The sequence below is a fragment of the Moschus berezovskii genome, chromosome 27 (genome assembly GCF_049115385.1).
Source record: "Moschus berezovskii isolate FMDL1 chromosome 27, NW_MosBer_1.0, whole genome shotgun sequence".
Classification (NCBI taxonomy): domain Eukaryota; kingdom Metazoa; phylum Chordata; class Mammalia; order Artiodactyla; family Moschidae; genus Moschus; species Moschus berezovskii.
The window spans coordinates 4,164,349-4,186,079 of record NC_142486.1 but is presented as its reverse complement, the minus strand read 5'-3'; the positions used below and the strand labels follow the sequence as shown (position 1 = coordinate 4,186,079).

The 21,731-nt window shown below is 53.6% G+C and overlaps 2 protein-coding genes across 6 annotated transcripts in view; one reads left to right on the top strand and one right to left on the bottom strand.

The window, feature by feature from the left end:
* The window catches only part of USP42 (ubiquitin specific peptidase 42), a 43,926-nt gene extending 42,071 nt beyond the window's left edge, over window positions 1–1,855 (top strand). For both annotated transcript variants that reach the window (XM_055410338.2, XM_055410337.2), the window contains exon 18: window positions 708–1,855. The gene's annotated coding sequence lies outside the window, so the exon portion shown is untranslated. The remainder of the gene's footprint in view (window positions 1–707) is intronic.
* A 55-nt stretch (window positions 1,856–1,910) lies between these two features.
* Window positions 1,911–21,731, bottom strand: part of CYTH3 (cytohesin 3) — a 67,794-nt gene continuing 47,973 nt past the window's right edge. For 3 of the 4 annotated variants that reach the window (XM_055410352.2, XM_055410350.2, XM_055410353.2), the window contains exons 2-13: window positions 18,810–18,892; window positions 17,270–17,334; window positions 16,863–16,929; window positions 13,678–13,796; window positions 11,594–11,674; window positions 10,756–10,868; window positions 10,525–10,673; window positions 9,338–9,449; window positions 5,559–5,635; window positions 5,405–5,476; window positions 5,173–5,327; window positions 1,911–4,898 (exon numbers count right to left, since the gene is read on the bottom strand). In XM_055410352.2, coding sequence (XP_055266327.1) covers window positions 4,826–4,898; window positions 5,173–5,327; window positions 5,405–5,476; window positions 5,559–5,635; window positions 9,338–9,449; window positions 10,525–10,673; window positions 10,756–10,868; window positions 11,594–11,674; window positions 13,678–13,796; window positions 16,863–16,929; window positions 17,270–17,334; window positions 18,810–18,892 — 1,166 coding nt within the window. In that variant the 3' untranslated portion in view covers window positions 1,911–4,825. The remainder of the gene's footprint in view (window positions 4,899–5,172; window positions 5,328–5,404; window positions 5,477–5,558; window positions 5,636–9,337; window positions 9,450–10,524; window positions 10,674–10,755; window positions 10,869–11,593; window positions 11,675–13,677; window positions 13,797–16,862; window positions 16,930–17,269; window positions 17,335–18,809; window positions 18,893–21,731) is intronic. The other variant, XM_055410351.2, reaches the window with a different exon arrangement.

Sequence of the window (21,731 nt, the reverse complement as noted above, 5' to 3'; positions counted from 1 at the left end):
TCCTCCCTCGCTGTAGAAAATGAGGGCAGGCCAGGAGCTTAAGTCATTTGAAAGACAGAGAAGCCATTTCTTCACACAGCCCTACCTGAGGGCCTGAGGGAGAGGGCCTTTCCCGAGACCCCTGTCCTTGAGCTTTGGCTGCCCCGCTCCTCCCCACCCTGCACTTGCTTCAGACAAGAAGGGCTTGGCTTGATCTGAAGGAGGTTTGGGTGCTTTTTTACAGCAAATGAAAGCCTCGAGCATCATCTCTTCCAGGCCTGGTGCTCAGTGGCCCTGGTTGCAGGGGGGTGGGGGGAGTGGTCATGGGGAATGGGGGGCAGTGTTCACTCTCCCGAGGGACTTTCGTCCAAATGTGTAACTTCTCATCAGCCAGGTGAGGTTTGAGTGAACGGTCTACAGAAGACTACTGTGTAGTCAGTTAACACTTAACCAGCGTGTCCTCAAGGGGAAGCCCTGAGCCACGTTAAGGAATTCGCAGACTTTCTTCCTAGGGCGGCGGCTCCGAGTGCCCAGCAGAGGGCGCCCTCTCCACTGGTCTCCCACCTACTGCCTGTGGGGAGGCCAGGGGGCTTTCCCAGAGACCTGGGGCACCTGGGAAGGGGTGGGGAGACATGAATGGAAAAGAGACAGCCCACCTGGAGCTCACCAGGCCCTGGGTTTCACTTCCTGCCTCTGGACCACTGACACTGCTGCCTCTTGTCTTTCAGATTCACCGTGTTCAACAGAAGCCATCCCCAACCCAGCTTAAATTATAAATAGAGAAAATAACTTTGTTCAAATCTGCGTGGTGCTTCTTTAGTAAATACTGTACAGATTTTACCATGGAGGACTTTTTTTTTTTAGTTTTTACCTTTTCTTAATTACCCTTATTCCAAATGGATGAACACTTTCTACAACTGCTGACCATTGTAAAATACTGTGTATATAAATCACATTGAAAATAACGCCCTGGACTAGAACATCTCAAATGCTGCTTAATCACAGACTCAGGTTGATCACTCGTATTCCATGCAATGCTCCTCCAAGTTAGACATCCGGTGCAAGACCAACCGGGAAACCATGGAATTATTAAAAGTACAAACTGACAGCGTGTATATTTAATTTAAAGACTTATTTAAAGATTCACAAGCTCTCGACTAGACTTTTGAGAGCAGTCTGTTTTCTGTAATGTCTGATACTAGAAACTAATTTGCTTCATATTTTAGTTGTATTCAAGATTTGAAGATGTATTTTATAGACAAGTTCTGTTTTTGAACTTTGTGGAACTATTCCAATCAATTTACCAGTTATGATGAGTATTTACATTATGAATGTATAATCCAAACATTATTTGTAAGGCCTACAGTATGTTTTTATTACATAACACTTTTTTATACAGTGTCTCTTGTCTTGACTATGATATTGGAGTCTGAGTTGTCAGCTTGGTCCCTTAAAGTTTCTAGTTACAGACAAAATCATACTGTGATTTTATTTTTAATATGGATATGCTATCAAACTGTGATACACTTATAATTCACTGGTCCTGCATCAGGAGATGGAGTGGGGAGAACTGTATTTAATACAGTTTGTATCTGAATAATCTGTATGGTTTATACAGTTTGTGTTGTTCAGAGATGTCTAAAGTTTGATCTTTGTTTTTTTAAAGATTAAAAAAGCACTTGCCCCACTGTAAATATACAGCATGTAAAATTTATATAGTATATAAATGGCAGCAAATTAAACCTTTTGTGTCTTATTTTTTTACTGCTGTTTCCTCATTTGCTTGCAGACACTTCTCACAGACTGCTCTGCATTTACTTTCTTAAAACTGCTAAAGCTCCAGCCACGGGCTCTAGGCCCCACTGGGGAGACTCACGCGTGGGCTGCTTCACCCAACAGTTCCCCCTATTTTAAAGAACCCAGCTGTAAGCAATCTTATTTTAACAATGCGTTTTTATTTAACGAACACAGTATCTGCCATTTGACGGCCACACACTCTCCAGGTTTACCATTCACTTTACAACAAAATTACCAATAGATAAAGGGTATTTCTTCATGCACGTTGTAGGAGTATATACATTTGAATAACAAACACTCCAGGAGTCAACATATATGTACATTATTTACATATTAACTATTTACCGTAAATAGAAATGTTTTCTAAGAAAAAATAAAATGAGAAATCACAATGTGTGGTTTCTGGTCTACAGCAGACCTAACTTCTCAGCAAAGCACATCTATGTAGATATATGCATTTTAGCTTGAAAAATATGCATTGCTTCCTATGCAGCATTAAATGCTGCTTCACCTATAAATAGCTCCTGTTTGGACTTAGTTTGGTACCACATTAAACTGCTCAAGGATGTCCTGTGATCCTGAAGATACCTGCCTGTCTGGGCCCAGGGTCGTCCACTTAAACCCCACATGTCAATGGGGGCGAGTGGGGCTGTGGAAGCCATGCCTCCCACCCAGTGGACCTTCCCTGCCTCCTGCCCTCTGTCTCTGGAGGGAAGCTCTTTGGCCAGAGTTGGGACAAGACGAGTAATTCAAGCACTGAGCACAGACGGGAGGGTGGCAGGGGGAACAGGATCACACTGAGGTCCAGGCAACCAGGCCCGCCCCGCCGGCCACAGACCTGTCCCTGCACAGCCCTGACCCAGCGGGACTTCTGGACCAAGCCATCCGAGGGCTTAGTGGGGGGAGGACACCTTAAGCCTGTCAGGTTAATACTGTCACAACAAAACCTGGAATTCTATGACTTCACGTAACACTCCTAGGGCAAGGGACAGATCCTGAGCACCACAGCCTTCTGCAGCATTCTGGGCAAACACCCGTCTGGTGAGGCTCCTTCACAAGTGGTCAGAGAAATATTTCTTACAGAGGTTTCCTTCTGCTCACTTCTCTCAACCCCACCCTGATGCAAACCCAAAAGACTGTATCCCCAGGGTCCTACCTGGATCGGTTGTCCCACGCAAAATACTTATGGAGCCGGCGCCCCAGGCAGCCCGGGAGCAGAGCTGGCCCGAGAGGAGGGCACTGCCGGTCGTCATCAGCAGTGTTTGATCAGGTGGTCTGGGCAGCGTCTTTTCACGGAAGACTGGGGCCAGAGTTGCATATATGCCGGTCAGGCATTTCAAGAATGCGGACTTGCCTTTCTTGGAACTAGAGGTTTGAATCTGAGGTATCGGTACAGTAGCGAAGCTAAATGCTTGGGAATGAACGAAAAAAGTCAGTTTGGTGCCTGGTAGAGAGTCCTGTGCGTGGCCCCTTTTGCAGGCTTAGTGACTTTAAGCTGCACGAAGCCAAGGGCCCACAGGCATTCCATCTCAGCATCAAGGCAATTCCCAGGAAATGTTTTCTCTGTTTCACCTCTCCTCGCATAGACAGGTGGTCTTTCTTGAACTTGGTCTTTGCACAGGAGAGGTGATGATCTCAAGTGTGCAAACTGAACGGGGTGGGTGCCTTTGCGGTGGGGTGGGGAAAGCAGGTCCCGCAGGGAAGGGACCCTCCACCGAAACAGCTCACGTGGGCAAGGGGGTCCTACGTATAATGTGCGGCGGTCCTGGTGGTAGAAATGAAACTTACAGTAAAAGGCATGTCACTGGCCTGGCCCTGAATGTCCCACCTGTACACCCTTGGGCCAGCTCTGCGGTGCAATGGGCCCAGCTCCTCACTGCACGCTGGAGCACCTCTCATCCAGCCAGCAGCACCTGACAACCTCCTGGTCAGGGATCTTCTCCAGTCTGACCACCAGTGCATATTTGGGGTTTTAAACTATTTACAGAAAAGCCTAAGTGCTATACACCTTCATCCCCCAGCCTGATCTTTCCCTTCCTGTAATAGATCAAATCTCTCAAAACATGGAGGAAGATCATCTCTAGTTCTTACATGTCTACACATTACATTAACACATCTGATCAAATGATTATAAGCATTCGTTTGGCCAACAGGCCTTAAGTAGTGAAGACAGTGGTCACAGCTGGCCTGAACCATGTGTTTGGTTGGACCACGTGACACTGCTGTTTGTGGGTGTCAGAAACGGGTCAAATGTGAGCAGTTTCATGTGGTTCAATACATACACTGTCCATCCTGGGATTCAGCAGTTACAGGATAAACACTTCAAGCCAAAATTTAATGATCTGTGTCTTTAGAAAAGTTATCTGTGGGGCCACAAAGTCTGAGCTGGATGACTCAGAAGACTAGACCCCTGGAGCCCTACCCTGCCCAGTGCGTGTCCTCAAGGACACGGGCGTCTCCCTCCACCAGGGGGCGCCCTCGGGTTCCCCTTGAGCGTGGCACCCAACTCCCCAGTTGCTGCATATGTGTGTGTAGGTAACTTGTTCTCAGTGCACAGTATATACGTGTGTCCAGAAGTTAAATTTATAGCTGCCATTCTAAAAATACTACTGTTAGAAAGTATCTCTCATTATAATTTCAGAATATAAAAAGGCGTATAAAAGCTATAATCCCATATATCTGAGAAAAAAACTCAATAAAAAAGTGGTAGCTTTTCCTTTCCTGTTATGATACAAAACAGCGGCTTCCAGAACGGCCAAGACCGACAACTGCCACCAAGGAGCACATGTGGCCTCTTGTCTGCACCGCGGATATTCAAGGCTGGACCACCAGGCGCAGCTGTTGGCCAGGACTTCGAGAAGGATGTCCTCGGAGCCAGGAGGGTGGCGGCGGGAAGGGGTGACGAGGCCTCTTGAGATCATCAGGGGCTGCTGTCCCGGAGGAGACAGGGCAGGCCGTTGGGGTGGTCCAGGGTGTCGCGGGGAGCCCCTCAGTCACTCTGCTGTGGGGTTTCAGTTTACTTTTACCTGCTGCTTAGACCAAGAAAGCTCTATTTCTTATTGGCAATCCTCCTTTTCCTCGTGGCCAACATGTCATAGAAAGGATCCCTGCTGATACTCGCTCTGGGAGAGAGGGTTATAAAAAAACTGGGTTAGGATGGAGGGGCAGTCCCTACACACAAGGCCCCATCCCTCAAGAGCGATCCCCCGCCCCAGGCCCCACCCACCAGTCAGACCTCGCCCCGGCCCCGCCCCTCTGGCAGCCCCAGCTCGGGCCCCAACCGCCCCTGACACGCCCACAGACTAGAGCCCGCCCCGGCTGGCCTGCTTAGCGCACAGGCCCCGCCCCTCTGACACGCCCACAGTCCAGGCCCCGCCCCGGCGGGCCCGGGAGCACCTGATGGACTTCATCCACTCCTCCTTCTCCTCCGGGCTGGGCGCCGAGATGCGGTACACCACGTGGTTGCCCTCCACTACCCGGCCGTCCGCCTCTGTCTTACAGGCTTTGATGACCTGCCCTTTGTGGCTGGGGTTGTACAGCTCGAAACAGTTCTGGTGGAGACAGACAGGGCTGTCACCCAGCGCCGGGGAGCGGGAGGGAAGGGCGGGCGGCGGGGAAGCCAGCTTACGGGTTTCCGCGGGTCCTCCACCTCCCGGATGCTCAGGTTCTCCAGCGGGATGATTCCCCGGGGCTCCTTATCCTGCGGGACAAGAGCGCTCAGCCAGCCTCCCCACACCCGCAGCAGCTCTCGCGACCTGGAGGACCCTCAGCCCCACACTTACCGTCGTGTATTCAAAATAATAGAGGCAGTTGTCGGTGAGGATGAACCAGCGCCGCTTCCAGGTCTTCACGCGCCCCCCTAAGAACAGAGGAACCCTGTGAGTCTGGGCAGTGCAGGCCCTACACGAGCTACTGTGTTTTCCAGAAATGCCACTGGGGCCGAGCTGGGTTTTACGCTTCCTCCTTCGTGAAAACGTTTCACGTTCTGCCCCAGATCCTGGCCATGGTGTGAAGTCTGGCCCGCCCGTGGCTGCCGGGGCCCGCATGCACCCCCGCCCGCCTGCAGGGCACCCAGATGACCCGAGTGTTTCCCAAGTCTGCTTCCTGGAAGAGTTAGTCGTGATGAATGGTCTTAATTTCCCCACATGGAAATGACAACAGGATGAAGTCAGCGCCGCTGCCGGTCTGTCCAGGACTTAATCCCGTTACATCAGGGCCGTCATCGCATTACTGAGGACTTGGGGTGGCCCTGGGATCCATCAAAATCGATTATGGCCTTGGCCCAGGGAATTATTAGATTGAATTAATCTCTTAACAAGATCTGAGACACACAAGCATACACACACATAGCTCATCTGCACCTCCTCTCCTTATACTACAGAAAAGAAAGTCTTCTACCCTCAGATATTCAGCAGAAGCCAACTGGCTTCCATTTCTATTTCCAGTCTCTGCTTCCGACATGAAGTTTAAAATCAAAAGTTGAAAGAGAGCCTGGTGACAGATGTCTGCGATCCACTGGGACGAGATAAGCAGCGGCTGCCCCGCCCCCTGGCGCAGGCAGGTGAGACCCTTGTGGCTGAAGGTCACAGACCTGGTCCCTGCTGTGGGGAGCTTGAGGAGCCCAGATGGGGACAGGGGAGACATGAAGGCTGTCTGGGAATCTAGGCATGAGGGCTGGCATTTGGGGAGATCTGGGGGGAGGAGACATGTGGACACCCAGTCGCAGGGAGGGAGCCCCCGCCTGCAGTTTCAGTGCCACTGAGGGGTCCTTGGAGACTGGGACCCTCACCCTTGGGTCACTGTTGAGACGTCTGTCCTCATGATGGCCATAGGTTGGCTGGGCAGGCATGAGGCATGGCAGCCTAAGTCATGCCGTGAAGAGGGTCCCCAGGTTGCCCCGCTCCCCTAATCTCTTTCCATCCCCGTCAGAAGCATCTATCCAAATTCCGCTGTCCTTGGGGGCCCTTGGGCCCTGAGGTCCCTTCATGCCTCCAACCCCGAAGGCCTCCTTCCCCTTGAGGCGTGTCTCGAACCATGGGCAAGGCTCTCTGTTCTCCTGGAAGGCCTCTCGGCTCTTCTGCACCTAGACTCCTGCCCTGCTACACCCAAGTTCAGTGGCACGTCTGGAGAAGCCCAACCCCTGATCCAGCTCTTGAGACCAGGGGAGCCTCTTGAGCTGGGGGGAGTGGGCACTGAGACAGAGGTGTGTGGTCAGGTGGACCCCTGAGTCTGGCCCAGCCCCAGCTGGGTGGCGGCAGTGACACTCTTGGTCTCTGAGCTGCTGCAGGAGACAGACCAGCTCTGCTCATGCATGTATTTGTGGCTGGGCTTCGGGACAAGGGGACACACACACACACCCCTGCAGGAAGGAGCCTGGCTGCTCCTGACTAGTATGGATAGAAGCAGCCCTCTTCTCTTGGTAAACGCCTGCTGCCTGCATGGTTGTTAGCAGACACGGGCTCTCGTGCATACCACACAAGCCTCTTCTCCAGCTCTGCACCAACCACACTCCTGTCTGTGTTAACACAACTGACTCACTCTCAAAACACAGTGACTACACGGTATTTACAGGGCCGTCATCAAGCACCATCAGCAGGCTCTGCTCTGGCGGGCACCCTGGTCTCCTGAGAGCATGGTCTCCTCTACGATTAACTTACGACAGCAAACGCCCAGGCAAGGTCACGCTGCGACCTCCAGTTCCTAACTAAGCACGTGCGTGGCCACAGTTCTGGCTTCTCTGCCTGCGTGTGCAGGCCGTTCAAGGGCCCAGGGCTGTGCGTCCTCACCAAGTACAGGTGTGCACCCAGGCCCAGTCTAACACGCCCTCAGCACCCGCCTCCTGGGTCCCTAAAGACCGACACCCAGGGACCCTTTGCGAGGTCAGAACCGTAGGCAGTAGTCTGGCATGCTGACCAGCTGGCTGTGCGCTGGACACCCCGGGGGATGCTAACAGCTCTGAGAGCAGAACAGCCCTGGGGGCTGAGGCTCTGGGCTGCAGGTGAGACCTGTGCCATCACCAGCTCTGCGGCCCTCAGCCTTGGGTGTGAGGACACACCGGGGGCCGCGGGAATGGGGGAGCAGCAGACCCCGGGCGCCAGCCGGTCCTGTGCCTCGTGTCGGTGCACTGCCCCAACGCTGCAGTCTGGTTATCTGCTCAACCAGATGACAGGCTAGAACACAAGCCCTGGGGTCAGACATCTGGTTCAGGCTTTAGAGCCACCCAGCTGGCACTGGGGGCACCCTGGCTGCCAGGCGGGCCTGTGCTGTCACCATCCCGGGGGGCACTCGCTGGCGACACGAGAACAGGAAGGGCCCAAATGCAGCTGCTGCTCTTCTGGGCACCTTCCTCGTGCCCTCATCCCAGGCCCACAGGCTGCATGGGATCTCAAAGCCAGGTGTGTCTGGAAAGTCACTAGGTCATTACTCAGGGCCACTGCTACGGTTCTGGCTTTTTAGGCAAAGATCCGTAAGTTTTCTGAACCCGGGCACAGACAGAGAAAGGTCAGAGCTAGATCCCAAATCAGGACAGCTGTCCCGCGCTGCACACCCTTACACCGGCCACACTGTCACCAGGCCCACGTTCATCCTCTCGGTTAAAGACTCAAACCACCAGCATTCCTGTAGGCCCTGGTGTCTGACACACTGTCTGCGGAGTGCCTGCGTCATCTGGCTCATCTCAAAGGCTCTAATGTCACCAGAAGGAGAAATCTCAACCCCCAACAGAGTGAAAACTCCCTACGGATCCCTAAGATGGCCCAGAATATATAAATGCTCTTCTGCTCATTTTTCAATAGTCAAGAGGTTCTTAACACGCTTCTCCCATCCAAGTACTAACCAGGCCTGGCCCGGCTTAGCTTCCGAGGTCAGACGAGAGCACCCGCGTTCTAACACACGCGCCTGCCTGTTCTAACACTCTGCACAGGTGGTGCAAACACGCACTGCCTGGTTAGCAGGATGGGCGGCGGGCGATGCGCTCAGGCCCAAGGACGCGGAGCGGCGAGCTTGTCTCCGCCCGGCATCTCCACGCGCCTCGGTCCCTCACTCCTCGCCCAGCCGCGGAGGGGCGACGCGGCCGCGGCACCTTGCCCTGCGTGGAGGATGAAGTGAGCCCGGCACGTCTGAAGCCACGAGGGCCAGATGGATGGCAGGCAAGTCGGAGCTTCACACGAACCGACAGAGGGGGGAGAGGAGAGAGCAGCTGGCAAGGGGCAGGAAGCCGCCGGTACGTACCTCCTACCGCAGGACAAGCAGGGACAGCCCGTCACAGAACAGAAAGGTGGGAGCCACAGGCAGAAGGAAAACAACAAGAAGGCACATTTAAACCACGCGTCAAAAGTCAGCCACACCGAACCAAAAGAGGCGGCGGGCGCCCGGGGGCGGTGCCGCCGCCGGAGCAGACCCCGCGGCGGGCGCGCCTGGCCGCTAGGGGGCGGTGTGCGGGGACCGCGGGGAGCCGCCGCCTCCGGCCGCGCGGGGAGGCGCTCCGGGCACCGCGGGGGCTGCGGCGCGGGCGCAGGCGGAGGGGCCACGGCGGGGTCCCGCCCACGGCGCCGCCGCTCACCCAGCTTCAGGAGCCAGCCCTCCCGGTCGGGGTTGAAGAACGTGTGCGTCAGGTCGTTGCCGTCATCCTCGGGGATCTTAAACGGCTCGTTCTTGATGCTCTCGTACAGGTTCTGCGCAGAGAGGGCGGCGGGGGCTCAGGCCGAAAGCCACCAGCCGTCCCGCGAAGCCCCCCAGGGCACGCCCGGGGACCCTCTAAAGGCCATCTACGGGCGTAAGGGCAGGGCCTGACTCTCCTGAGCAAAGACGGGGACGGGACGAGGGGGACACGGACTGGGGAAGGGGAAAACGGGGTGGGGGGCCGGCTACCTCGGGAGGGGACGGGGGACAGGGGGTACACGGGGGGGCCCAGGGGGAGGAGGGGGCAGGGCACGGGGAGGCGGGGGCCCGGGGAGGAGGGGTGCCCGGGAAGGAGGGGCCACGGGGAGGGGGTGCCCGGGGAGGAGGGGCCACGGGGAGGAGGGGCCCGGGGAGGGGGTGCCCGGGGAGGAGGGGTACCCGGGGAGGAGAGGTACCCGGGAAGGAGGGGCCACGGGGAGAGGGGTGCCCGGAGAGAGGGGTGCCCGGGAAGGAGGTGCCCGGGGAGGAGGGGTACCCGGGGAGGAGGGGAACCCGGGAAGGAGGGGCCACGGGGAGAGGGGTGCCCGGAGAGAGGGGTGCCCGGGAAGGAGGGGCCACGGGGAGGAGGGGCCCGGGGAGAGGGGTGCCCGGGGAGGAGGGGTACCCGGGAAGGAGGGGCCACGGGGAGAGGGGTGACTGGAGAGAGGGGTGCCCGGGAAGGAGGTGCCCGGGGAGGAGGGGTACCCGGGGAGGAGGGGCCACGGGGAGAGGGGTGCCCGGAGAGAGGGGTGCCCGGGAAGGAGGGGCCACGGGGAGAGGGGTGCCCGGAGAGAGGGGTGCCCGGGAAGGAGGGGCCCGGGGAGAGGGGTGCCCGGGGAGAGGGGTGCCCGGGAAGAAGGGGCCACGGGGAGAAGGGGCCCGGGGAGAGGGGTGCCCGGGAAGGAGGGGCCACGGGGAGGAGGGGCCCGGGGAGAGGGGTGCCCGGGGAGAGGGGTGCCCGGGGAGAGGGGTGCCCGGGAAGGAGGGGCCACGGGGAGGAGGGGCCCGGGGAGAGGGGTGCCCGGGAAGGAGGGGCCACGGGGAGGAGGGGCCCGGGGAGGGAGAAGGGGCCACGGCGGTGCGGCTCACCCGCAGCAGCTCCTCGGGGAGGTCCCCGCCCTCGTTGATGCCGCGGTTCATGGTGACGAAGCGCTCGGCCGTGGGCTTGTCGCGCACGTTGTGGTTATGGAGGCTGGTGTTGAGCATGATGATGGCGAAGGACAGCACGTAGCACGTGTCTGGGGGGTCAGCACCACGAGCCGTCAGCATGGGCCCAGCCCGGGCGCCCCCGCGCATTCCCCGCCCGCCGCGCGCACTCACCCGTGGACTGGAAGACGCCGGGGTTGCACAGGCAGTAGCGAGCAGCGAAGGCCTCCATCATGCGGTCGATCTTCTGCGCCTCGCCCGGCAGCCTGAAGCTCCAGAGGAACTGCCTGCAGGGCCGAGAACCGGGGTTGGGTGGGCATCTCCAAGACCAGAGGCCCCGTCCGGGCGGCAGAAGCGCGCTGACCCCCTGGACACCGAGGCACGCCAGCTGTCTGCATTCCCCGCCCACCCGGAGCCCCTGCGGCTGATGGAGAGAACAGGGTCCTTGTGGCTGCACCAGGGTCGCCAGACCTGCCCCTCCCTGAGACACTGTTTTCAAAACACGGAATCTAAAACTGGACCCGCCAACACGGCCTTCAGCCAAGGCCAGGGGCTGAGCCCACAGCTGGGGGAGCAGTCACCAGGAAAGGCGGGGGGCACTGCAGCAAAGGACACAGGAGACGGGCTGAAACCAGCACCCGCCAACGAGGCTGGGAACACGGGCCAGGACGGCCTCCCGTGGCACGAAACTTACACCCTCCTGGGCACAGGCTGGGCCTCCACGTGGTTAGTGGGAAAGCCAAATGTGGCATAAGGTGGGCCCAGGCCTGGCAGCACTGAGACTGCACCCAGAAGTGGGAAGGGGAGGCACCCACAACCGCCAAAGACCAGGCAAAGAGAGAAGGCAAAGCGGCGGGGAGCGGAGCCAGGACCTGGGCCACGATGAGGCAAGAGAGGCCCGTTCCCCCGTTTCTCCCTCTGGCAGCTGGAGCTACCCGGAGGGTCACCGCCTGGCACCACAGGGCTACTCGCCCGCCCAGCCTCCCTTCACACGCAGGGGATGAACGCTCACCTTAAGGCTTGTACAAGGTTGAGATCAGCAAACTCGTGGAGTTCCACAAAAGCCTGAAGAACTTTAATGTTAAATTCATCCCTAGGAAAGAAAACGGACTTTAAGCCTCACTGCATGTCAAAGTCGTTTTATAGACATTTCCTAAAGCAAGCGTTCAAGAGATTCAATGTCACATGACTAAAAAGTTATTTTCCACAGCACATTTGTTTTCAGGCTTAGCACAAAAGAGACCCAGTAGGCTGTGGAGTTTACTTCGCAATCAGGACGAGTCAGGGTAAGACCCCAAATACAAGCCCGACTGCCAAGGTTCCGAGTCCCCTGTGCTGAGCGCTAAGGCACCCACCCAGGCGCGTGGTGCAGAGTCTCAACCTCAGGGCCACCACGAAGCAGGCGCTAGTCCTGTTCCCACCTCCCAGGTGGGATTCTGAGCCTCAGAGCCAGGAAACGGCTCCTCCAGGGTCACGAGCCAGAAAGCGAGGTCCTGGGCTCAGAGAGGAAGACGGTTTGGAAGTGATGCCTGCCATTAATAACTAGCTTTTAAAAACTAAACCGAGTAGAGTTTCGTAGCATACCAGTAGAGTTACTGGGTCACATGGTAAGTTCACTATTTGGAAGAACCACCAATGACTTTCCAAGATGGCTGCACCGTTGTTTTCTTTATAGCCATGTATGAGGGTTCCAATTTCTCCACATCCTCACCAACATTCATGATCTTTAATGACAGCCATTCCTAGTGGATGTGACCGGCTGCCTCACCGTGGTTTCGATCTGCATTTCCCCGAAGACTCATGACAGTGAGCACCGCACCAGATGCTTACCAGCCACTGTGCTCGTGGCCGTGGCATACGCCCGTTTATTATGGCTGCACAGGCGCTTTGCTGCGGTGCGTGGGAACAAGCTTAGTTGCCCCAGGCCATGTGAGATCTTCTCTAATGAGGGACTGAACCTGCGTCCCCTGCACTGGACTGCCAGGGGAGTCCCCTATCATACGTCTATGTATGTATATCCTCTCTGGATGAATGTCTATTCAGACCCTTTGCCCATTTGATGACTGTCTTTTTATGACAGAGGTGTAAGAATTCTTTTTATATACCGGATACAAGTCCCTCATCAGATTTCTGACCTGTAAATATTTCCTCCTATTCTGTGGGTTATCTTCTCCCTTTCTTGGTGATATCCTACGAAGCAACTGATGTTTTGGAATTTAATGATTTTCTCTTTTGCTATCATATCTAAGAAACCCTGGCCTAATCCAAGGTCACAGAGATTTATCACTAGGTTTTCTTCTTAGTGTTTTATAGTTTCAGTGTTCATATCTAGGTCTTTGGTGAGCGATCCAGTGCTGTCTTTCTGAGTGTGGATATCCAGCGGTCTCAGCACCGTGTGCTGAAAGGACTATCTCCCACCCGGACAGACTTGGCATCTCGTTTGATGGTCGATGTGAGGGTCTATTTCTGGATTCTCAACTCTGTTCCATGACCTACATGTCTGTTCTTACACCAGCACACCAGACTGTCTTCGTTAGTAGAGCTTTAGTCTGTTTTATAATTGGGAAGTGTACGTTTCCAACTTTGTTCTTCTTTTCCGATATGGCTGTGGCTATTCTTGAATTTCTTGTGGGTTCCTTAAATTTCTGTATGAATTATGGGATGAGCTTGTCAACTTCTACACAGACACTGGCTTGGGCTTTGCTAGGGAGTATGTCAGATTCGTTTATCAAGATGCAGGCAGTTGCCATTTCTGCAACAGTAAGTCTTCCTCAAACCCCCAACTAACGGGCAAGACGACCCCTGAGAGAGCCAAGGCTTCCATGCAAAACACCCCAAGGAGGCCACGGTGCTTTCTGGAGTGAGCAGCGGCCCTCTGCGTTCTGCCCCGGGGTGAGCAGAGCACCCCAGAGGAGCACAGACCCCACCTGGCCCCAGGACTGCCCCCTGCCCCTGCTCACAAGGACACAGGGGAGGGCATGGCTGCATGGGGCTCACTGGGTCCTGGGGAACACGGGCACCCCTGGAGCCCACGTGATAGACCCCGATGCAAGGGTCGGCCTGGGCAGGCGGGTGGCCCTCTCCCCTTGAACTCACCTTTCACCCAGGTAGTCCCCGATGACGGTCTTATTCAGGCCTTCCCCTTTATACAGGAACTGGGCCACGTCCTCCGGGGAGCTCTGCAGCAGGTCATTCTCTATTAGAAACTGGATTCCCTGGGGAGAAGCGTGAAGGAAGCAGCGCTGAGGAAGGTCCAGAGACCACGTGTCAACGCCTCGCTGGTTCGGACACAGCCGAACTGACACAAGAGCACGGTGGGGTGCTCCCCTCACCGAACTCATCTCACCCATCAAAGAAAAGCGCTTCCAGGCCTGGCAAGTGACTGGGCTGAGAACAGACAGGCTGCGGAATAAGCCCTCCTGAGTGTCACCAGACATTATAAAGGTAGAAGGAGCCACGACACAGAACTTCCCCAGCTCAGGAAAAGGGTCTGTGCTGCGTGTGAGAGGAGTTCCTTGTACGCGGCTGGCCAACCCAACACTGGTCCCAAGCACCCCTTCCCCATCCTCCCCTGCAACCTGAAACGACCTTGTGAACAGATCGAGTCAAAGAAACAGATGAAGTCTGTGAGGAGGACCCTGGAGAGCTGCTCGTTTTCTGATAAAAGGGTACTCCTGAGCAGCATGGCTCCTTCCTCCTCCTTCCTGCCGTGAATGCAGACGTGATAGCAGGAGCCCTGGCAGCCAGTACACAGGTAAACACCAGGAAGAACACAGAACCCTGGGTCCTGGGAGCCACTCGACACCGTGAGGCCACCTCTGCTGTGAGAAGACAGCCCGCGGTGTAAGCTGTCTTCATGGATGTCCTGCCACCTGTGGCTGAACACATAATCGGTCACTGTGCCACTGAGCTCGGGCAGTCAAATCCACACCCACGGGGGGACCTACGAGAACCGGCCAACGGTCTCTACAAGCGTCTGCTGGACCCAAACTAGCAGTACTCTGGCTCGCAGGAAGCCCTAACGAGAGCAAAAGTCTACCTCCAACACAGCTTCTGAGCTGGTTTCAAAATACACACTAGAAAGCTTTTAAAGGAAGAGGGAATTCTGCCTGCCATCTGTTTGCCCAGAGGCTGCTTCTACAAACGCAGAGACGGCCTTCCAGCTAAAAGCCTAAAGGCCCAAGACCAGGACTCCCTCTCACGATCCATCTGGAAAGTCTATTAATTTTTTAAACACATGAACATTCCCCAACACCCTCATTTGGAATTTTTAAAACTGCCAACAGCCCAGCAGTGAGAGAACCATCAACTACATTCTAGCACATTCACATGATCAAAGCCCACAGAACCAGATGGAATAAATACAGGCACGGAGAAAATCTATAGACATGACACGGAGTAAGGAGACTCAGTATACTGTGATTCCCCCTATGTAAGCTTTTTAAAAGGCAACGGTCAGGTGCCCTGTGTCTCGGTCTGGGTTGTAGTTACACGCCTATTAGCATTTGTTAAAATTCTTCAAGCTGTACATTTAAAACCTGTGCACCATGTTATTCTTCAAAAGAAAAAAAAAAAGAAAGTTCACTGAAGAAACCCAGTAAGTCTGACAATCCTAAATTAACTGCCCTATATTTCTGGTGGGAGCTTAAGTGGGTACAGCCACCTGGGTGTCATTTTCAGAGTGTGAAGACACGCTGGGACAGAGCGTTCTGATGAGAGGTGAGCACAGTCCTCACCCAGATTCCTGGAAAACAACGCTGGGGACGAGGGTGGTGCCCGGGTGAGGGACGGGGGGAGGCAGGCTGGGCAGAGGCTGTCTGACCTCAAATCCATGCCAAGGGGTCAGGGCAGGGCCACCCCCTGCGGCCTCGCTGGAGTCCTCGTCGTGAGGACTCGACGGGCTGTGGGCGAGACGGTAGACTCTGTGCCCCAACTCTGCAGGGAGCGGGGGAGAGGGCCTCCGAGGAGCCCAAGGGCCAGGACACAGACCGGCAGAAGCTCCCTGGGGACGCAGGTCTCCGTGACCACCGTGGCTGTGATACTGGTGAGGGTGGTGCCCAGTGGCCACTCGTGCCAGCCCCCGCCCCAGCTGCCCCCCTGCTGGGGGTGCTCACGGCTGTGGGCCCATGGTGGGGCCACGGCACTTTACGGTGAGCTCTGGTTTCTTCGCTCTCTCTTTTTGGGCTGTGCTGCTGGGCATGATCTTAGTTCCCCGACCAGGGATCGAACCCCCACCCGCCGCAGTGGACGCATAGAGTCTTAACCACTGGACCACCTGGAAAAACGCCTTTTTAATCCGGCATTTCGCCCATGGGTTCACTTCTGGCTTAAACATGTACTATCCCAATGACTCTGTTTCTGAAGACCAGAGAAGGTCTTAGTGGTGAATGTAAACCATTTTTCCAGAGACTACAGAAAACGTTATCCCGTCCTTGATTCAGTGATGAGGACAAGCTGGCTGTGATTTTCGTTTCTTCTCAGAGAGGCTGGTCTCTCCTTCCTGGAAATTTCCTGAGCTTCTCTTTATCCACAATTTTCCTGATATTTCACTCGATACGGGGACGCGTGCAGGTCTTTTAAAACGGTACACCCCGCCTGGCACTTGGTGAGCCCTTTGCGTCTGAGAAGCTGATCTCACTGCAGTTCTGAAATGTCCCAGCCGCCCTCCGGAACCAGGGGGGCCCGGCAGGAACAAAGTGCCTCCTCCACACAGCTCCTGACAGCTACTTCTCAGTAAGCCTCGGTCCTCGTTTCTGCAGGTGTGATGCGGAGTTCATCCGATTCCTAGGCCCTGACAGCAAGCGTCGCCGGCCGAGGGGGGACACCGCCCTTAGCTGTCTGTTCTAAGAGAAAACCTGACTCTCTCCACGAACTGGACGGCCTCCCCCATGCTGCACCTAAACTTAAGGCCTGGTTTTGAAAACTTCCACCTGTTAGATCATCTCCCTCCAGTGCCTGTTACATCTACTCTGTAAACTCAACTTTCAAAGGAAAAAAAAACAAAACACTTCTTATTATGAATCCCAAATACCAGATCATCACCAAGTTCACAAAACTGTTGCCCTGATGATCTGGAGTTGACTCACACCTTGTAAGCACAGAATCAGGAAGCAACAGGAAAACTCTCATGGTGGCCTGAGCACCCAGCTAAATGAGATGCTCCTGCGCTTACAGACATGCTGTATCTGAAGAAAACTCCCTTTGGAAACCCTTGAATAGGGAATCACGGTGGGGATGTCTGTAAATAATACGTGCAACCATGCTCGTGCCTGGCCGCTTACCTTTTTGGGATCCATGTTGAACTTCTTCCTTCCCATGGCGATCTGCTTGTTCCTCTGAGTTGTTTTGCTGTGCGTGTGGAACAATGAAGAAGCTGTTACTGGACGTCTGCACAGAGCACAGGGAGTTCGTGTCCCCTCCTGACAGGACAGCTCGGGACAGAACGGGCACAACCGCCCAGCGCCCCTGCCCGAGGACCCCCAGTCTCCCGGGTGGGCGCAGCTCAGGGCGGCCACGAGGTGCTTTCCCTTCACGGTGATGAACTGCTGAGCGGAAGCAGAGCTCCCAGTGAGAGGGCACATCGGGGCAGGGTGCTTCTGAGGGGTGTGTGCCCGATCCTCAGCGGCAAGGCCGGACAGTGAGGGGTGGCAGAGAAGGGCCAGCCCCCCCGGGACCCCCGGCCACTCACCTCTCCTCCACCGACGTGAGGTTGTCGATCTCTGTCATCACTTCTGCGATTTCGTACTTCAGCCTCTGTCGAGACAGAGCGCGCGTGCTGTGGGGCTGACACGGGGACCTCCGCCTCCCAGAGACGTTTCAGGCCCCCAGGTTCGAGCCGCCCTCGGGTGCGTCGGGACAACACAAGTGTGGAGAAACCAGGACCTCTTCTCGACACACAGAGCCTCCCAGTCAGAGCCACCCCGACTCAGGAGCAAACAAAATGACCACCTGTCCACCTCCCATCAGAATCAGAGCAGAGGGGCCCAGTAGGCAGAGTCTAGAGTGCGTGTGTGTAAAATCACTGGGTAGAAAGATACAAACAGCAAAGGAAGCAACAGGTCCCACCACACGCCACCACACACCCACCTGGACCAGACAAACACAGGTCAGTGCCAGGCCCCCAGCCACCGTCTCTGGGTGATTTCTGTCACCCTGGGTGAGACTCGGCACCGTGGACAGAGCCCGGGAGGCGTCCAGGCTCTGGCCTGTGGCCTCAGGCAAGCCCAGGCCTCCTGGAGGGGCGGGTCCTCCCTGCTGAGACGGCGCTGAGCTCCTGGGCCTTGGTGGCCTCAGCTCAGAAGTAAGGTCGTGAGAAGCACACGAGGCTCTGGGGGCACCGTCATCACTAACGTCCACACTGGAGTGTTAGCCTTAAAACCTACTTTCAACCAAAGCACACGTTCTGGGTTACCGGATCTTTCCAAGAATGACAGGTAACCACAGAAGAAAAAGTTTCACAAGATCTCTCTCAACTACAAGGAAATTTTTATCAAGACCCTATGATCTTAGGTGCCAAGAAACTCCAGACTCAAACTGTGAGCACCTAGAAAGGAGCTGCTGCCTGGACACGGCTCGGTCCCATGGCCAGTGGCCAGGGAGGCGTAGTGGACTTGGGTTCACCAGTGGTTAGGAAGCTGCTCAGAGAGCAGCCGCATGTCCGATCGGTTTCTACAAATATTACAGACGAACCAACTTGGAGACTGTGGATGACTCCCCTGCACCTCCTATGGGAGCCCTCCACCCTGCCTCTCAGCACGCAAGGGTGGAAGGTGTGACGCCCGTCTGTCTGCGTTTATCCATCATTCTACTCCCACCAGCTGGCAGGTGCTGGGTGCACGGCCAGAACCCGATATAGGTTTAGACCTTTATTCAAACGATCCCTGAGTGCCAATAACATGCTAGGCAGCGTCCTAGGAGGTGGGGACCCTGGTCAATGAGACAGGGGCTCGTCCTACAATTTCCGAGGGCAGTGCGTGTGACGCCCTCTCTGACACTGGAGTCAGGCGTCACTCGCTCTAGACTCCAGTTCTGCCTTCTCCTCCACCGCAGAGTCTGTCTGCCCAGTGAGCACCAGTTCTGTTCCACCAGCCTGGGTAACTCCTACTCCCTGCCTCCCCGTGTGGTTTGAATATGCACACACTGAATACCCACTTTTTCACATTTTCATGAAACTACTTGATTTACAATTTTACCTAAGAGCAAAAACGAAAAGACATTTTTTTTTTTACCTCGATGTCATCAATAAGTTCCTTTTTTCTTCGACGGATGTCCAAAAGTTCTTCTCTCTCTTCCAGTGAGAGGTCTTCAGGCACTTAAATTAAAAAAAAAAAAAAATTAAACAATTAAACAACTCTGGAGAACAAAGTGTAGACATCCACTGAGATTGAAGATGGGCATACATGCAAGCCAGCAATTCTGTGCCCAGATTATTTACCCAAAGGAACCAAGGAACCCTCGCTTGAGGACCACATGTAGGACACTCACAGCAGCACTGTTTTGATAGAAAAACAATCTGAGTCGCCACTAATAAGAAAATAAACTGTGGTATAGTTACAAAACAGAACCCCACATAATTACCAATGGCTGAACCCAGTCTTCCACACAGATGAAACTCACGATGAACGAAAAGATAAAAGCAGAAGACAGATACTGTATGCGACGACCTCCAGAGGGGTGACAAATATGCACAGCAGAGCATCAGTGACTGCACCACCCTCACGAGTCCGCTTCCTTCTGAGTAGGCTGGTGTAGGAGAAAGTACATTCCAGAAGGGGTGTGTGTGTGTGTGTGTGTGCGTGTGTGTATAACCTGCTAGGCTTCTCTGTCCATGGGATTCTCCAGGCAAGAATACTGGAGTGGACTGCCATTCCCTTCTCCAGAGGATCTCTCCAACCTAGGGATCGAACCCAGGTCCCCTGCACTGCAGGCAGATTCTTTACCATTTGAGCTACAGGGAAGAAGGATATTAGGAAGCATCAACACAGTGGGTGAAGGTTAGCTGCTGCATGGATATTTGTTTAACTGACAGAGTTCTTCATAATATCCTGGTGTTAATGATTAACCCCTGCAGTATTTTCCATTCTTATGTCTATATTCTCTTTATTTTATGCTATAATTGACTTATTTCATAAAGCTTTTCAGAGACACAGCCTTTGATTTTAATAATCCTCTACTGTGCATTTAATTTCTATTAATTTGTTTTAAGAAACAAAAGATTAAGAATCTGAGCAAATAGCAAGAGAACACACAGAGCTTCTACAAACAAATTAAGATAATGTGATCACGGCACAGGGGTAGACAACTGGACCAATGGACCGGAAGACAGGAGCCAGAAAGATACACACCGACTTACAGAAACTGATTCAGCGCAGAGCTGACACTGCAGTTCAGAGAGACAGGGCAGACTCCTATGTATGACATGTGCTGTCAGTTATCTCCACGTGAAAAAACGAAACTGAATCCTGATTATCGTCACATTTTTAATCAGTTCCAAGTAGAATAAAGGCTTAAATTCACACCATTTCTTATAAAGAAAGAATGTATTTATAAATTCAGAGTAGGAAATTGTATCACACTCCCCCCACAAATAACTTCGAGAGTAGCCATTCTTATCCTAATTTTATAGTTAGGGAAACAGGCCAAGAAACATCTAATGATCTTCCCTGACAGAGAAAGAACATTTGAAGAAGTAATGGCTAAAATGTTCTGTATTTTATAAAAGACATGAATATACATGTCCCAGGTGCTCAAGCTCCAAGCAGGATAAACCCAAAGACCCACAAGATCCCAGAGTATGTTACACGTGGGCCAGCAGCTCAAGAGTATCACCGTGGACACGGTCTTTCCATCCTGGTGTCCAAAGTGTCAGCTTCATCCTAAAGCTGCTGCTAGTGGCTTCCAGCAGCTTCTTATTTATGCATGGGTGGGGGGGGATGGGGCGTGGGGGGGGATGGGGCGTGGAGGGTGGGGAAGTATCCAGATCAAGAGAAAAAATGAGAACCAGCAGAGAATGATGCTTCCAAAATCAAGACAGCAAAGATGGGCCAATCCTTGAACTTTCCAAGGAGTTACTCTTACCAGCAAGCATCTTAATGTCATTAAGAAGGAAATCTGAAAGTAACAGACCAGTTGGTTGACACTATCCTGTTATGAAAGAATAAATATACCTACAGAGCACAGACTGGGGTCCCAATAGGGACCTCATAAGGAAAACCAAACCTGTTGTTCTGCTGAGTTCTCCTGTGGAGATATATGAGAACAAGAATCTGAACAGGTGGCGCTCTAGTTCAACCATCAATAAGACTTTTTGGTTTAAAAAAACCCACCTCCAGCTTCTCCCCTCCAACCTGGATGGTAAGTAGGGTTGGCTGATAACAGAATGAAGGTACATCCTAAGAGAATCTAAACACAGGGGTGATTCAACTCAAGATCCTGAAGCTTCTAACCATGATCGCCAGTGGATTTCCATGACCTTCTCTCAGTAATGCCCATCTTGTCCTATATGATTAAAGCCCTAAAGAGTTAAAGTAATGACCATTTACTTTACAGTTACTCTGACCAGAATTTTCACCTCTAAAAGACAGTTTCTGTAAGGTGGGATAATGACACTGTGACTGTGTTAAAAAATGTCCTTATTCACACTGTAGAACTGACCAGCTGTGATGTTATTACATCCATACTTAGAACTAGTTCAGCCAAAAATTAATTAAGCAAAATGGTAACAAATGTTAAATCTATTGGATTGATATATGGGTATGCATTATCTATTTTATACTCTAAGGGTTTAGAATTTTTCATAAGTTGAAAAAAAAAAGGTTTCAAGTACAAATGGCACCTTTTCAGGCTGTCTGGCTAAAGTATTAATGAGAACTAACAGGATGTTCCCTGGCACACTTGAAAGAATTAGTAAATAGAAGGGATAGAAGCAGATAACAAAATACTCAGAGCCAATCTCTTCAAGCTGTCACTGAAATATCTCGCTATCCTATTATTTCTATCACCACCCAAAATGTGCGGTGAGTACCAACACTCTGCTGGTAGCCAGGAAGAGTCTATCAGTATTTCTCGGCATTCAAAAAAACTCTGCGGTCAGACTCCACTCATGCACAGGTTATCACGTGCAAGTGCCATGGGAAAAAAAAATGAGGAGA